Genomic DNA, 18,153 nt, shown 5'->3' with positions numbered 1-18,153 from the left:
CAACAAGCTCGTTTCATAACCTGAAAATTGGAATTTTTTTCAATTTCAAAACTTCGAGCAAAGTTTTCTTCTATGAAGAGTGGGCAGCTCAAGTCAACTTGTGGCTGAATTTTGTCTATGATATATATACTTAATTCCCGCGGAGCACGAGTTTTTAATTCTCAACAGTTAAGACGCTAGAGTTGATTGAAATTCACGAAAAATGACTAAAAAACACTCATTTTCAGCACGCTGCTTATATTTAAAGGACTCGTCCGAGCCAATTATCTTCATTTACCCTTAACCTACTATCTTTCCCACTGTAAATTCCATCTTGATCATGCAGATAGCTTCAAACAGAAAAATTTCACAGTAAAAGTTAATAAGCCTTAAAAATATCGATTTTTAAAAGTCTTTATTTAAATAGGCGAAAACAAGCGCTTGTAAAAATCAAACTTGTGTGAATTTTGTTCTTTGGGACCCTAGAGAAGAGTTTCTCAAAGTTACACCAAAATCTAAAATTAGTCGACTTTGCTGATTAGACAATTTTAGATGGAATGACTCTAATAATATGAGCTGTGATAGAATTTGGTATTTTAAAATAAACGTTATTATAATGTAATATAATGAATGCAACAAATTTATAAAGATGGTTTTTGTTTATAAGCAATCTTCTTCTCATATGACATTGCAAGCGAAACAAATTCACTCAACAAAATATTTATTAATTATTTATAACTATTTGTTAACTATTAATGAATACTTATCAACTATTACTAAATGTACTTTACCCCCAAATAAATATTTATTGAATGTTAAAGAATATTTATTAAAATTTCACAAATTAAATAATTGTCTTCAAATAAATTAAATTATTAATTTATAATTCACAGAAAGTGTACACTTATACATACAAAAAAATACAGTTTGTACTATCGATTACCAAATGTCACTCCGTCACTTAAAAATTAATATGACATAATTATATAAAAGAAATTATACAGTGTATAGCAATATACTGTTTAATTCCTAAATTCGATGTAATTGTGTGAAGTTTAACATAATTATAGCTTCTTTAAAAATAATACAGACATTCATCTAAGTTATTTCCTATAATTTCTTAGTTCTCATGTAGTAATGTTACAATATATTGCATATTATCTTCAAGTAAATGACCAAAATTAACAGCTGGCATTCGGTAACACTTTTGCAATACCGAACTGAATGGGACTGAAACTAATTCAGGCATCAAGTCCGAGCATTTGAAAAAATCAGTGTATGGTTGTGATGGAATATTATACTTGTACATCTTTTCTATTTTATTGTATCTGCGTACAAGTAAGTGATAAATACCGTTAACGAAGATAATGTTTTCTATTAGACGAACTGAATTATCTTTCAGTAAACAAGTCTGGTTTTTTTGCTCTGTTGACAATAGCCATTTTTTTGATGTTATTTTCATGTACTGAAGACAATCTTCTGAAAATCCCGATGGAAATGGTCCTTTAGTATGAGGTGCATACGCACGGATTAGATTAATATTTCTTATATTTCTTGTTTTATGATACATATTTTTTTCCTGCGTTCGCCTTGAAAATTGTTGAAGTGGTTGATAATGAGTTCTTACACTTTTATGTATTTCCGGCATGTTATTTTCATAACAAAATGCTGAATGTGAATCTACAGGCCCTAATTGTTTTACATCATCGACAAGATGTACCAAGCAATGAATGTTGAAACTCATAAAATCTTTTCCATAGATTTCAAGAGCTTTATTTACAAATAAATTTAATGCATGCTTAGCGTATATTAATTGAGCATCAGTTGGTGAAGGTGAAGCCAGAATTCGTATCGAAGTATCTAATAATAAAAAATGTGTGTATGCGTAATCTGGTAATATATTTAACAAAACACAGGGACCTGCATACAAGAGAAAATGGCGAAACTGTGTTGCTTTATATTTTGCAAAAGATGATACCGCATCAGGTCGACGAGCAAAATCCGATGGACACCATTCGTTCAGAGATTTCAACCGTCTGTCTAATTCTTGTATCTGTTCTTCATTTAATTTTTGGAACCCAGAAAATTTTCCTTCTATCCAGGCGTGGAATAATTTTTTCATTATACCTAACAGCACTAAATGCAAGTAGTCAAATGGTACGTGTGATACAGGATTAATTTTTAAAACTGATAATGGACTTTCATCTGGTCTATGATGTTTTTTATCAGTAAGTAAATTATATTCTTCATTGGTTCGTAGACAATGATTAGTTCCTAAAAAACACATACGACGATAGCTATACTGCCCAAGTACTTTACATTTGGAGCAAGCATTGTATGAAGTATGTCCGACATGTTTTAAAACATAGGCTCTGGCCGGGGCATCTCCAATAAAACAATTAAATTTCACTGTGATTAATTTATTTCGGAAATTTATTCCCCCATTTTTTTCTATAGCTTCAAATTCTTCAGTTACACATTGGAATAATTTACTGGAATCGGAAGGTTTTTCCTTTCCCAGATACAATCCGATTATTATTGGAAGTGTATTAGGCAAGTTAATAACTCTTATCTGAATCGGCCAATATGACTTGGTACTGCGATTATCAGCTACAGCGCCATCAGTGCTAATATCAAGTATCAATTGAAGAGGAACATCACAAACACTTGATAACAATTCTATTAATGACTTAGATAAACCAATGTGTACGTATTCACCTGGTTCTATGGCAATTAATGTAATAAGAGCTTGAGGAGTTTTTAATAATGTACGGATGTCTTTAGGAAATTTTTCAAAACAATTATGAGTCGCAAGAATTTTTAAAATACTGTTACCTTGAACAGTATTAATATTATTTTCGACAAAGCAATGTGCTAAATCTTTTTTTAAGCGATCACATTCACAATTAGACATCTCCTGAAATTTAACATCAAAGATTTTATTAACTAATTGTATAATTGAAAAAAATGTATACCGAGATATAATACTTACCGAAATGTATAGATTAGATATTCATTATTTCAAGTGATTTATTAATTTTGAAACTGTAATTTAAATTGTAATTTAAAAAACTACTTGCTATTTATTAAAATATTGACATATGCTGCAATTTCTCTGGAACAATTCTGTCCTCACAAACAACGAAACTATTCTTTTTTAGGTTATCTGGTTTATTTACACTCTGTCAGCTGTGATGTGTACAGTGTTAATATTCAACGACACACAATATTATTCAGACATATGATAATTATTAAGAGTTTCTAAAGCAATTTTTTGAAATGTTTAAGCTTACAATTTTGTAAGATTGCTTATGTGTGTATTAATACACAATCTATTTTTGTCTTATAATCAACTGAAACATTATTGATGAGTTGTTTATGTTGATTATTTCTCGTAACCCAGGAAAAAATGAAATTAATTTCCGTAGATCTGCCCGCTGTTTTTTATGTCAACAAAGTTATACGGAGATCAAATCTATATGAATAAAAATAAAATGCCGCATGTATGTCCACGCATCACTTGAGAACCTCTGGACCGATTGGGCTAATTTTTTTTTTTTTTGTTGTCTTCAGAATTTTCAGGAGAAGGTTTGTATGTAAAAAAATTTTCAAAAAATCCTCCCCCAAAGAGGATTGCGGGGGCGTTAACAATGAATAATTCTCGTTTTTAAACTATGGATCCTATAGACCCTAAATTTAGTAGGAATCTTCTGTAAGGGATATAGAAATAATCTATGGACGAATTTCACGATAGCTCACTCCACAGGGGGTTGCGGGGGCAGATATTAACAATGAAAATTTTTAATTTTCAAACTATAGATCCTACAGACGGCAAATTTAGTTGGAGTCTTCCACATGTGGTGCGGAAATGTTTTAAGAGCAAATTTTACAGCAACCCACCCCTAATAAAGATTGCGGGGAAGGGTGTTAGAATGTTAAATTTCTATCTCCAAACTAACTTTCTACAGACTCTAAATTTGGTAGGAATCTTCGTGTATAATTTTAAGTTCAGCTAAGAATGGATTTTATCAAATTCTAACCCCAAAAGGGATTGCGGAGACGTCAGCAATGAAAAACTATAATTTCCAAACAATAGCTTCTATAGACTCGAAGTTTTGTAAGAATCTTTTATTTATAATGTAGAAATCATCTCGAATAGGATCTTATGAAATTTCTCCCCTACATAAGAGTGTGAGGGTATTAATTGTCAAAAAATTCATATTCTTCAAATATCAGTTCCTACAGATATAAAATTTGATAAAATCTCAAGAGAAACAGGAAATTTTGGAAGTTCAGGGAAGGTTTAAACGGAAGGTGAAAAACACAAATAATAAACAACAGAAAATACTAAAAACGACAATTTAGTTTTCCAATACACAATGTTCTGAGCTGAGTAATGAGGTCCGATCTCTTTGGGTCCGTTCCTAGCAGTGAAGTGAGGTCCGATCTTTTTGGTCTGTTTTGTTTTCAGAAATAAAAAAAAGTGTCAGTTAGTTGTTAAAAGAAATAAATTAATTTAAAGCCAATTAATAAAATCTATCATCAATTTGTCAGTGCGCAAGAAATTTTTTATTGTTATTGTTTCAAAATACCAAGGAGAAGACGACCTGACTTAGGTTGTCGAAGTTAATCAAATGTGGGAATCAAATCGGAGTTTCCGTGTTTCGTGCATGGGAAATTATACGTCGCGTGTTCGTGAGTCGGAAAACCACCATCTTTATATATTTACGCACCGCAAGAAAAGATAAAAAATGTAGTCCATCAGAAAGCTTTAAATTAATTAAGTGTATAAATATGTTGCATTTAATGTAAATAAAAATTTTGTATTAAGTTTTGACTATACTTTTCACAAATATATCTAGATGATACGAAGTTCACCGGGTCGTCTAGTATCTAATAAAAAAACATTATCTATTTATTATTTTAAAAAGTTACGATTGGTAAGTAATGAATTTTACAAAAATTATTTCGTATATAGAATACATGGAATACTTAAATAGGATCAGGATTGTAGTGAAAAATAAAAATTAACCTCACTGTATTAGTGAAAGAAAATTTTACTACAATTGTTATTCTCATTGTTATAAGTTCTACATAGTTTACGGATAATGTGGTGTAAAATAATACGTTTATTACTTTAATAATGAAATTTAGCAGTTGTCTAAAAATTATCAAATTAAAAATCTGAGAAGAAGTTTTGAACTTTCACTTTACTATATCTTCCATACTAGCTCCCCAAACTAGAATCTGGAACTGGACAAAATCAAGCTTCAACTATTATTACAACAGTAAAACAATGGAATATTAATACTGATAACATCAAAGCATTGTGTTCTGATACTACAGCGTCAAATACGGGTAAATTACTTATTAATTATTAATATATAAAGCGTTTAGTTATAGTAATGTTAAATGTTAAATTCTTATTTTATTTTTACAGGAATCAGAAATGGTGCGTGTGTATTAGTAGAAAAGGCTCTGAATCGACAACTGTTATACTTGCCATGTTGACACCATATTTTTGAAATTGTTCTTCGAAGTGCATTTGAAATATACTGGCCTGCTTCATCTGGCCCAAACGTTCCAATTTATCAGAGATTTAAAAAGAAGTGGGATGAAATTGATCAATCAAACTTTACGGCTGGTATTTATGACCAAGAAATTTTGGAAGTTATAACACCAATCAAAGATGAAATTTTAAAATTCGTTAATAATCAAATAGAAGTAAAATTTTTTAATCCAGCGCTAAAGAATTATCAACTGATGTTAAAGTGAAACATGAAAATTTATGAAGTTCCGTATAATCATCCATTTTACGCTTAATAATTAACCCCGTTGTAAATAAAAATATTGGAAATCAATTTCACATGATTATTACACTCTTAAGGTATTACCCTCGCCAGAGTCGTTTTCTTAGGATTTTTTTTAAACTTTGGCAGGTTAATATCTATATAATTCTGCATCGATTGGCGCAATTTGAGAATTTTTGACCATCTAGTTTCCGAGATATTTAATTTCAAAGTTTGAGTGTTGAACGCTCTTATACATTACGGTATACGGGATATCGAAAAGTTTACCTACAAACATTTTTATATCTTAGAAACTTTTCTTAGGATCTTTTTAAAAAACTAGAGTAATGTTAACTAACAACTAAACAATTAAAAAAAAAAAATTCATTGATAATTACCACACAGTTTCAGAGATATTTATTAATAAGTAATGAAAAATTTACAAGACTTTAACCGAGGAGGGGATACGTTAATAAAGCTGTGGCAACAGGGCAAGTTTTGTGAGCCGCGAAAGAAGTATGAGACGCGCATGCGCTGACAAATTTGAAAAGTTTAATTTACGTTAGGTTTAATATTATAGTTATTAATTTTATTTATTTAAAAAAAATAACAATGATTATTTTATGAAAATAAGTATTTTTCTATATTTATAAAAATTCAAAAAGTTATCAATTTTAATATAATAATATTTATTAATCTTTCATAAGTTATAAAAATAATAGTCAGATGAAAAAATAAAAAAAATACTAAAATTTAAAATCAGTTAATACATCAACATAAAAAAATTATTTACTGATTTTTCTGAAAAAAACAAAACATTATTATCAATTATTTTTTTTCTATTTGTTATTTGCATAGTTATTTTCATATTTGTTAGAGATTTCTGTCGTTTTTCAAGGACTTTTTTTATGAATCGTCCTTTATAAGTCAATTTTTCAGACATTGTAATTATATTTCTGAATAAATGTATGTAAATAAATAAATAAACGCATGTGTCAAAACAGAGGTTAGTCTACAGTTAGTCCACAACACTACAGTATAACCACTATAAAATGTCTCAACGCTCACGCAGTGTTGCCAGACTTTTCAAACGATCAGTTTCTCGTTCGTGATTGGCTGAAATAAGTACATAAACAGCAAAAAGTTTTAGGCTTGTCAATAATGACTATGCAGTATGTGTACAATACACTCTAGCATAAACTTTTGACGACGGAAGTCGCGAGGGTAATACCTTAATCATCATTAACGATTACAATTGCATTTGTAAAATATTTTTTAACTTTTACTTCACATCAGTTGATAATAATTAATGTTCTTTACTTTGAGGTTGCAATGTAATTAATTTTATTTTGACTTTGAACTTTTTTTGTAGATGGATCATTGTCGTGACGATTACCGTGAACTCCTGCAATTATCATCGATATTTTTGAGTGCTACTACCACAAATATTACATTTAAGCGTCCTGGAGCCGTCCATCATGCAAGGTGGATGGCTAAAGCAATATATAGTTTAAAAATTTTTTTATTTAGAAATGAATTTCATTTTACTAAATCAGAAATAGCTCGATTACGAGAACTTAGTTTATTTATCATAATATTCTATTTAAAAGCTTGGTATTAGTTCAGTGGATAGGTGGCGAGTATGATGCGACCTACACAGCAGGTATTCCTGTTAAATGGATCATGGACTTCGATGTCAACAAATTTGATCCCAAGACGGAATCGGAAGATCATTCCTATGTTGTTGAATGGCGGGAGAGCAAATCGGGTAGGATGCTAAAGCGTGGATGGAGATATTATGACGCAAAGGTGATTCGAGTATCACGTAAGTGTACTTTTTAAAACTATGACATCCAGCATTTACATGACCGATGATTGCTTGGGATCCTGACTCCATTGCGACATTTAATGATCAAATATTTATCAGATTTCGACGTTTTTAGCTCATTATGAGTCATTCTGACTATTTCCTTCCTTTAGGTCGTATCAAGTAATTGGAAAATCAGATCCAGATATTGGAGGGTGCTGTTTCTCTTCTGCGTCCGGCTGCTGCTGTGAAAGAATCAGATCTTCCTGATGTAATAAATTTAGAATCAATTTATGATACGGTAGAAGAGATTGAAGAAGTTGAGTCAAATTTAACTTCAACTTCAACGGTAAATTGATCTTTAAATTATCTGGATTTTTATGATCGAGCGAGGTTAGAATTGTTTTTATGAATCCGTGTGTAATGTAGGGCAAGACGAAAACTAAAAAACGAAAAGAAAAAGGCGACAACGAGGTAGCGGAAGCTGATTATGAAGATGAGAGACGACCGAAGAAGAAGAAAAAAGAGTTATCACACCGCAGATTGACCAATCAATTTAAGGATGACAGTATTCCTGAACCTTTGGCGACGCCCTTTAAGTTTTGAGGTACAAATCTGACATCTTACTCTCTTAAAATAAATCAGTGGAGTTTCACTGATTCCAACTAGCGAATGCCAACTTTACTGGTGAATCAGCGAAATTTACTGATTGAATCAGTGAACAAAATATCTGCGCGCATGCGCGCTGTTATGTCCACTGGTTAAATCAGTGGAAATCCGATGATTCACCTGTGAAATTGTCATTATTGGAATCAGTAAAATTCCACTGATTTATTTTACGAGAGTATGCTTCAACTTGAGAAAATCTGCTATTTTATCTGATCTCAAGTATGGTGGAGTTTGATTGGATGCGACATCAATGAGCCAAATACAACACTAATCTGTTAGATTTGGTAATATTTGACCAGATCATGTCAGTTCTGATCAGATCAAATAAACAAATACCACCAAACCTGATTCAATCTGATTTAATTCAAGTTTGTCCAATTAAAAACCACAAGATTCCATGATCTCATGGTCGATTTGATCAAGAACGTTCTGTTGGCACGAACCAGAATTTGGATGAATTCATTCAAGAGGATGGAGAAGTTTCGTCAACATCATGTTCAACGGTAATTTTTCTTTCACTCGAAACGGATTCTATTGAAAGTCGTTTAAATGTTTTTATGGTTCTATGTAAAATTTAGAGCGATACAAATACTGGGAAACAAACAGGAAAAGGACATGACAAAGGGGTGGGAGCTGATCAAGAAGATGAGGGTGGAAAGGAGAATAAAAAGAAGCGATTGGACCACACATCTAGCATTCAGCAAATGGAGAATGACACCGGACCTGATCTTTCAGCTATGCCATCTCACTTGGAAGGTACAGATCTGGCATCGTTTCAAGTATGGTTAAATGCGATCAGACCTGGCACTTAATAGCTAAATAGACAGCACCAGATTATGAGATCTAGTAATATTTGGTCAGTAAATGTCAGATCTGATCAGATTTAGCTATGTTTGTACCAAGTACAGCACTAGATTACCAAATTTAGCGGTATTTGGTCCAAATATTGCTAAATTTGGTCAAATTTAATACTTAATAGTCTATTGCAGCACAAATCTATCAGATATGATAATACTTCCCGGAAAAAAATGATCAGACCTGATCATGCCTGTTCATGTCTGAAGCGTTAAAATACGCTCAGGCTTGATTATACTTGTTCATGTTTGAAGCGTTAAATATGCTCAAACCTGATTATACCTGTTCATGCCTGATCATTTTTTCCCGGGTTGGTTTAAGCATGGCTCAATTTGATAGACTGGTATTGCATTTGGTTAATCAAATTTCAAACAAATGAGATTCAGGCATGTTTGAACCAAGTATCCTCCGATTTAGTAGACTGTTTCTATATCCCAAACAAACATGATTGAATCCGGTTAGATTTAGCAATAATTGGCGAGATACAGCACTAGTCTATTAGAGTTGGCGGTATTTAGTTCGAACATCGCTGAATTTGATAAACTGGTGCTGTATCCAATCTAAATATGGCTGAATCTACTCATGTTCAATATTGCTCGATTAGAAACTACCAAATTTCATAATGTCATGTTAGATCTAATCTAGATGTACCAGCTCTTATCAATTAAACAGGCACAGTTAAGCCTGGTCATCTGAAATTGCATTTTCTAATGCCATTTGTAAATGCTTCCAGACAATCAATCATTGAGGCAGATTTTGCTCAATTTGTGCCAGGGCATAAAACTTGTCAAACAAGTCCAACTTGACATGCTGAGAAACCAAAATCAACCAGATCAACAACAAAATCCACCTGATGGACAAGTCTGAAAATCTCAATACTTTTCTAATTATCGTTAAGGCGTATAAATAATTTTTTCTAGAGAATAGACGTTATTATCATAATTATTATTATAATTTCGTTGTAATCGAGAAATAATTTTCAATGTGTGAATTGTTATTTTACACCTTTACGATTCATTTACACCTGAAGTTGACATGACTTCTCTGTAACTCTATTATTGACAATCGCAGGTTGAAATAGGTCATCCAGGTTCCAACGTTTTTGTTAATCAGCAGCAGTGGGATACAGCTACATCCGAAAATTTCTATACCACTATGGGGATATCTCTGATACGAGCATTATTTGAGGATGATGTACTGTTGGCCAGTAATTTGAGAGGCGGTTCCAGTAGAACTGATAAGAATGCAGCTCGTAGACCGGGATTGAACTCGATTATTCTTGCAGCGATCGAAGGTTGATTAAAACTAAAAACTCTCGAATTTAGAGGTATTCATCAGTAGGGCCAAGAAGTTGACGTTTTTTCTTTATTAAAATTTGAGGTTAAACGTATGAAAGTTTATTTAAATAAGTACGAAAGTTCTGGCCCTATTCACTAGCAATTCTGATCTTCGTACTTTACATAGAACTTATCGTACATTTTTGGGCTTATCAATGATCGAATTTGAATCAATAGTTTTCTAATCTTTTTAAAATTAATCTTTAATTTCCTTAAGGATATAATAAAAATTCGGATAACGATTGACTCAAACGGCTATCCCTGTAACTTCCCGCTAAGCGCTCAAATTTCACCTGACTTGTCGTTTTTGAGCTGTCTGAGCTCAAAGAGAGAGTTATTGAATGCTTTTAAGCTCTTCGAGCTCCAAAATTTGATAAAAGTTTAATAAAATACTATTTTTAACTTCCCACTAAGAAAATTGAAAATTTTCAAAAATCGGGTAGTTATTGGTTTTACCCCGTTTTTCGAAAATCGAGTTTTCATCAGATCTCGACGTTTTGAGGTCCTAGGAAGCTTTCCTGACTATTCCCGCGAGGGTGTCACTATGTCTGTGTGTGTGTGTGTGTTTTTTTTTTGTTTTAAGGGGGGGGGGGAATCCTTTTTACGGATTCTAGGCATAGTTGTTTGGCCTGGATATGTGGCGACTCGACGCAGTGTCATACTAAAACTCGACGCTAGCGCCCCTACCCACTAAACCCTAAACCCCTTTTCCTCTTTCCCCTAATCCCTCATGGAAACCGCCGTTAGGCATTACTTCGTGAGGGGAGGATCTAGCTACTGCTCTTTCTTCTTGTAGCTAAGGTGTTATTTTACCTTTCTTCTAGTTGTTGTCATTTGCTCTTCTTCTTTCGATGGAACGCAAGTCTATAAGGACTTCTGTTGCAAATGTGCTGATGGCGTTCCAGGAGGCTCTTGATGACAACATTGCTTCTACTATTGTCTCTGGTTGGATTTTCTTCTTTAGGATCATCTCCAGCTCATCTCGCTGTGGGTAAAATCGTGGGCACTCAAAGAAAACGTGCTCCGCGTCTTAATTGATTCCTGGGCAGGACGGGCACTCCGGTGAATCATTATGCTTGAAGCGGTAAAGATACGTCCGAAAACATCCATGTCCTGACAACAACTGCGTCAGATAGTAATTGACCTCGCCATGACTTCGGTTTAGCCAAACGTCGATCTTCGGTATGAGACGGTGTGTCCATCTCCCTGTTGTCGCGGCGTCCCACTGCGATTGCCATTGTGCGATGCTGTTCTGCCGTTCTTCAGCTCTGAGTTCCTCGGCACTTTGTGTGGTTGTCCTCTTTCGTTGGTAAAGGTTCCGTCTTTCCTCAACTAGGACTCTGAGCGGCAAAGTTCCGGAAATGACACACACTGCTTCCTCTGATATTGTTCGAAAGGCGCTTGCAACTCGTAGGGCACTCATACGATATATTAGTCCAGCTTTTCTCCATGAATCTTGCACCTCTAGGGCGTCAACCCAAATTGATATTCCGTAGGTGAGCACCGATGTGACTACTGATGACAATAGTAGCCTCCTGCTCTGCTTTGGGCCTCCGACGTTCGGCATTAATCATGCGAGACTAGCTCTCACTACTGACGCTTTCGTACAGACGTGTTCCACTTGCTGCTTGAAGTTGAGTCGGGCATCAAGCATCACTCCCAGATATCGTATATGAGGTTGTGATGTGATTTCTCGGTCACCGACATTTATCTTAATTGTTTCAACTTCTTTTCGGCTGGTAATAAGCACTGCTTCGGTCTTCTGCTTGGCCAGTTGTAGGTTCACTGTATCCATCCACTGGTTGTGTGTGTGTGTGTGTGAGTGTGTGTGTGTGTGTGTGTGTGTGTGTGTGTGTGTGTGTGTGTGTGTATGTATGTATGTAAACCTCTTATAACTTTTGAACGGTCGAACCAATTTCATCGTGGTTGGTGCCATTCGAAAGGGCTTCGCCAAACTTAGATTTTCTGAAAATTTGAACCGAGTCGGACCGATAGATTTTGAGAAATTTGGAGAAATCTAAAGAAAATAGGAAAAAAAATTTTTTCAGAAGTGGTTTTTTTGGAATAACTTTTAAACAGCTCTACCGATCGATTCAAAAAACGAATTAGCTCTTAACCTTGATAAACCACGTCAATCGCCGTCCATCCGGTCGAAATCGGTTGATTTGTTCAAGAGATATCGTGAACGAAAGAAAACCGGAAAAAGTTTTTTTTCAGAATTACTCCGAAATTTCTAGTTTAACCAATTAAAACTTAGAAATTTTTTATGAGGTTAAAAAAAACTGCTTAGAGTGCTGCCAACCGCGTAGAAATCGGTTCATTCATTCAAAAGTTATTGCGGTTTGAAAATTCAAAAAATAGTGTTCTATGAAACTTCTATCAGACTTTTGAGCTTAAGAGCCCAAAAGCATAGAAAAGGTATCGTTTTGAGCTCGGAGAGCTCAAAACAACACACAGATTGTATTTTTGAGCTCGAAGAGCTCAAAAAAGCGGCCAGGTATTAACGGAATTAGCGGGAAGTTGCAGGGATGGCCTTTAGGGTCAACCGTTTTCCTAATTCTTAACTTCCCGCTAAGAAAATTGAAAATTTTCAAAAATCGGGAAGTTATTGGTTTTACCCCGTTTTTCGAAAATCGAGTTTTCATCAGATCTCGACGTTTTGAGGTCCTAGGAAGCTTTCCTGACTATTCCCGCGAGGGTGTCACTATGTCTGTATGTATGTATGTGTGTGTGTGTGTGTGTGTATGTGTGTGTGTGTGTGTGTGTGTGTGTGTGTGCGTGTATATGTAAGTATGTAAACCTCTTATAACTTTTGAACGGTTGAACCGATTTCATCGCGGTTGGTGCCATTCGAAAGGGCTTTGCCAAACTCAGATTTCCTGTTAATTTGAACCAATTCGGACCGATAGATTTTGATAAATTTGGAGAAATCTAAAAAAAAGTAGGAAAAAAAATTTTTTCTGAAGTGGTTTTTTTAGGATAACTTTTAAACGGCTTAACCGATCGATTCCAAAAACTAATCAGCTTTCAACCTTGAAAAACCACGTCGATCGCCGCCAATCCGGTCAAAATCAGTTGATTCGTTCGAGAGATATCGTGAACGAAAGAAAACCGAAAAAAGTGTTTTTCAGAGTTACTCCAAAATTTCTAGTTTGACCGATTGAAACTTAGCAATTCTCTATGAGGATTAAAAAATTGCGTAGAATGCCGCCAACCGCGTAAAAATCGGTTCATTGATTCAAAAGTTATTGCGGTATGAACATTCAAAAAATAGTGTTCTATGAAACTTCTATCAGACTTTTGAGCTCAAAGAGCTCAAAAGCATAGAAAAGGTATCTTTTTGAGCTCGGAGAGCTCAAAACAACACACAGATTGTATTTTTGAGCTCGAAGAGCTCAAAAAAGCGGCCAGGTATTAACGGAATTAGCGGGAAGTTGCAGGGATGGCCTTTAGGGTCAACCGTTTTCCTAATTCTTAACTTCCCGCTAAGAAAATTGAAAATTTTCAAAAATCGGGAAGTTATTGGTTTTACCCCGTTTTTCGAAAATCGAGTTTTCATCAGATCTCGACGTTTTGAGGTCCTAGGAAGCTTTCCTGACTATTCCCGCGAGGGTGTCACTATGTCTGTATGTATGTATGTGTGTGTGTGTGTGTGTGTATGTGTGTGTGTGTGTGTGTGTGTGTGTGTGTGTGTGTGTGTGCGTGTATATGTAAGTATGTAAACCTCTTATAACTTTTGAACGGTTGAACCGATTTCATCGCGGTTGGTGCCATTCGAAAGGGCTTTGCCAAACTCAGATTTCCTGTTAATTTGAACCAATTCGGACCGATAGATTTTGATAAATTTGGAGAAATCTAAAAAAAAGTAGGAAAAAAAATTTTTTCTGAAGTGGTTTTTTTAGGATAACTTTTAAACGGCTTAACCGATCGATTCCAAAAACTAATCAGCTTTCAACCTTGAAAAACCACGTCGATCGCCGCCAATCCGGTCAAAATCAGTTGATTCGTTCGAGAGATATCGTGAACGAAAGAAAACCGAAAAAAGTGTTTTTTCAGAGTTACTCCAAAATTTCTAGTTTGACCGATTGAAACTTAGCAATTCTCTATGAGGATTAAAAAATTGCGTAGAATGCCGCCAACCGCGTAAAAATCGGTTCATTGATTCAAAAGTTATTGCGGTATGAACATTCAAAAAATAGTGTTCTATGAAACTTCTATCAGACTTTTGAGCTCAAAGAGCTCAAAAGCATAGAAAAGGTATCTTTTTGAGCTCGGAGAGCTTAAAACAACATACAGATTGTACTTTTGAGCTCGAAGAGCTCAAAAAAGCGGCCAGGTATTAACGGAATTAGCGGGAAGTTGCAGGGATGGCCTTTAGGGTCAACCGTTTTCCTAATTCTTAACTTCCCGCTAAGAAAATTGAAAATTTTCAAAAATCGGGAAGTTATTGGTTTTACCCCGTTTTCGAAAATTGAGTTTTCATCAGATCTCGACGTTTTGAGGTCCTAGGAAGCTTCCCTGACTATTCCTGCGAGGTTGTCACTATGTCTGTCTCTGTGTGTGTGTGTGTGTATGTGTGTGTGTGTGTGTGTGTGTGTGTGTGTGTGTGCGTGTATATGTAAGTATGTAAACCTCTTATAACTTTTGAACGGTTGAACCGATTTCATCGCGGTTGGTGCCATTCGAAAGGGCTTTGCCAAACTCAGATTTCCTGTTAATTTGAACCAATTCGGACCGATAGATTTTGAGAAATTTGGAGAAATCTAAAAAGTAGGAAAAAATTTTTTCTGAAGTGGTTTTTTTAGGATAACTTTTAAACGGCTTAACCGATCGATTCCAAAAACTAATCAGCTTTCAACCTTGAAAAACCACGTCGATCGCCGCCAATCCGGTCAAAATCAGTTGATTCGTTCGAGAGATATCGTGAACGAAAGAAAACCGAAAAAAGTGTTTTTTCAGAGTTACTCCAAAATTTCTAGTTTGACCGATTGAAACTTAGCAATTCTCTATGAGGATTAAAAAATTGCGTAGAATGCCGCCAACCGCGTAAAAATCGGTTCATTGATTCAAAAGTTATTGCGGTATGAACATTCAAAAAATAGTGTTCTATGAAACTTCTATCAGACTTTTGAGCTCAAAGAGCTCAAAAGCATAGAAAAGGTATCTTTTTGAGCTCGGAGAGCTTAAAACAACATACAGATTGTACTTTTGAGCTCGAAGAGCTCAAAAAAGCGGCCAGGTATTAACGGAATTAGCGGGAAGTTGCAGGGATGGCCTTTAGGGTCAACCGTTTTCCTAATTTTTTTTATTTTCAAACAGCCAGGACTTTTAAATGAATCAACTAATTTCAAAACGGTTGGCGGCAATCGACGTTGTTTTTTTGAGTGTTATAGAAAAATTGAAAGCACTAATTGATTAGATAAAATATTTCGGTGTAATTTGAAAAAAATCGATTTTTTTTTCGTCATCGATATTTCACGAACTAATCAACCGATTTTGACCGGATTAGCGATGATCGACGTAGTTTTTTGTAGGTTAAGAGCTGATTAGTTTTTGGAGTTGATCGGTGAAGCTGTTCAACAGTTATTCTGAGATTTACAGGAACAGTTTTTTTGAGATTTACAGAAAATCTAAGTTTGATCGAACTCTTTAGAATGCCACTACTTTGGTTCCAATCGGTTAAGCCGTTTGAAAGTTATGAGAGGTTTACATACATCCATACAATCAAACCCACATATACACACACACACACACATACACACACACACACACACAAACCAATATCTTCCCGATCTTTAAAAATTTGTAATTTTCTTCGCGAGAAGTTAAAAAATTAAGTATATGTATACTTGCTATCGGTAATACACAAATTGAATTATTTTATGTGTTACTCTAGAGGCCGTTAAGAAGAAATTTCCTGATTTTAAAAAAGGCCTTTTAGGCTCATCAATAAATAACCTGATGACTGATTTGCGGTGGAAGAAGAGAGACTCCGCTGATGATAACGTTATTATTATTTTGATCAATATTATCTCAACTTTCAGCTCGATTTTTAACATTTAATAATTTTGTATTTTTATTTCAGGAAGAACCTGAAAATTAGTGGTCATTGATAATCTAGGATCACAACATCTTCAATTGTATTTTTTTTTTAATTTATTTAATTTTCTTTGTTCCATTTGAATAAAATATTAAATAAAAAGAAATGTTCATGTTAAAAATAAAATGTTCATGTTGAAAATAAAATAAAATATATTTGTTCTCCGGATCATTAAAATAAAGTGATTTTTATTGCTGTATTTATTCCAAATTTCATTTGTGGCTCGAAAAAATTTGTTAACATCCTGATGCGGATTCATTTCAAACTCGATTTTGGTGAGAAATTGGTAAGATTTTTAATATACTTACTAGCAACTATCGAAACACCAGCTACAGCTCAGGTATCTGAATGATGCATTTTGCCTGATACTGAAGCGGATACTGATTTGTTTAATCATCAAAAAATTAATGCATCTGATCAGATATATTCAGATCTAATCCGATATTTATTTATCTGGTTAGGTTTTTAAACGTGCAATGTATTATGATTTATAAAATATTTATGGTGTCATATATTTTGTTGAAAGTATATGTCGATATAAGGTCAACAATATATGTAATCATATATTATATATTTATAAACAATGATATAAGGAAGAATATATGTGACGTATATGAACTACATATATTTTTCAAAATATATGTTTGTATAAAAAATCGGCCAAAATATCACTATGGCACCATATACTAATAAATATATTTTTTCATATATTATTTTGTTGCAAAAATATATTTAGCATTATATTTTCGACATCGAAGTGTCTATTGATACCATCCACGGAAATTCCGTGACTCTAACACTGGGTCCGGGAATAGATTAAGTGGATGGATTTTTAATTCATGCGGGTATTTTAATTCCAAGCTTTAAGTTCCGTGGCCCTAAGCACTAAAGTCCGGGTCTGTAAACATCTATCGTCCGTGGCTCCAATCATTAGTCCGGGTCTGCAAGCATCTCATATCCGTGACTCTAAATATTCGTCCGGGTCTGCAAGTATCTCATGTTCGTGGCTCTAAGCATTCAAATCCGGATCTGTAGGCATTTTATTTTGTGACCCTAACCTAAGCACTAATGTCCGGGTCTGTAAACATCTATCGTCCGTGAGTTCAAGCATTAGTCCGGGTCTGCAAGCATCTCATGTCCGTGGCTCCAAGCATTCAAATACGGATCTGTAGGCATTTAATTCCGTGGCCTCAAGCGCTAATATCCGGGTCTGTAAACATCTATCATCCGTGACTTCAAGCATTAGTCCGGGTCTGCAAGCATCTCATGTCCGTGGCTCCAAGCATTCAAATACGGATCTGTAGGCATTTAATTCCGTGGCCTCAAGCGCTAATATTCGGGTCTGTAAACATCTATCGTCCGTGACTTCAAGCATTAGTCCGGGTCTGCAAGCATCTCATGTCCGTAGCTCTAAGTATTCAAATTTGGATCTGTAGGCATTTAATTCCGTGGCCCTAAGCACTAATGCCCGAGTCTATAAACATCTATTGTCCGTGGCTCCAAGCATTATCCGAGTCAGCAAGCATCTCATGTCCGAGGCTCTTAGTATTCGTTCAGATCTGTAAACATTTATTGTCTGCGGCTACAAGCTTTGTATTTCGTTGTTCCAAGCATCGA

General features: G+C 34.6%; 2 protein-coding genes across 3 annotated transcripts in view; both read left to right on the top strand.

Annotated features, from left to right (window-relative positions):
* Nucleotides 1-18,153, top strand: part of LOC123273866 (Golgi-associated plant pathogenesis-related protein 1-like) — a 298,986-nt gene that overhangs the window by 199,186 nt on the left and 81,647 nt on the right. The gene's annotated exons all lie outside the window — the stretch shown is intronic.
* LOC123273872 lies at nucleotides 4,962-16,624 on the top strand. 2 transcript variants are annotated; one of them, XM_044741351.1, is made up of 12 exons: nucleotides 4,962-5,337; nucleotides 5,420-5,703; nucleotides 7,141-7,253; nucleotides 7,390-7,593; nucleotides 7,749-7,924; nucleotides 8,005-8,182; nucleotides 8,614-8,747; nucleotides 8,823-9,000; nucleotides 9,833-9,960; nucleotides 10,171-10,393; nucleotides 16,333-16,442; nucleotides 16,522-16,624. In XM_044741351.1, the coding sequence occupies exons 8-12, from the start codon at nucleotides 8,949-8,951 to the stop codon at nucleotides 16,537-16,539; spliced, it is 531 nt and encodes a 176-aa protein (XP_044597286.1). In that variant the 5' UTR covers nucleotides 4,962-5,337; nucleotides 5,420-5,703; nucleotides 7,141-7,253; nucleotides 7,390-7,593; nucleotides 7,749-7,924; nucleotides 8,005-8,182; nucleotides 8,614-8,747; nucleotides 8,823-8,948; the 3' UTR covers nucleotides 16,540-16,624. The 2 variants fall into 2 exon arrangements, with proteins under 2 accessions (XP_044597286.1, XP_044597285.1); XM_044741350.1 differs by having other exon boundaries at nucleotides 8,465-8,747.

This window comes from Cotesia glomerata, unplaced genomic scaffold (genome assembly GCF_020080835.1).
Source record: "Cotesia glomerata isolate CgM1 unplaced genomic scaffold, MPM_Cglom_v2.3 scaffold_15, whole genome shotgun sequence".
Lineage (NCBI taxonomy): Eukaryota > Metazoa > Arthropoda > Insecta > Hymenoptera > Braconidae > Cotesia > Cotesia glomerata.
Note: the sequence above shows the minus strand (reverse complement) of the source record. Positions and strands in the feature narration are given on the sequence as shown.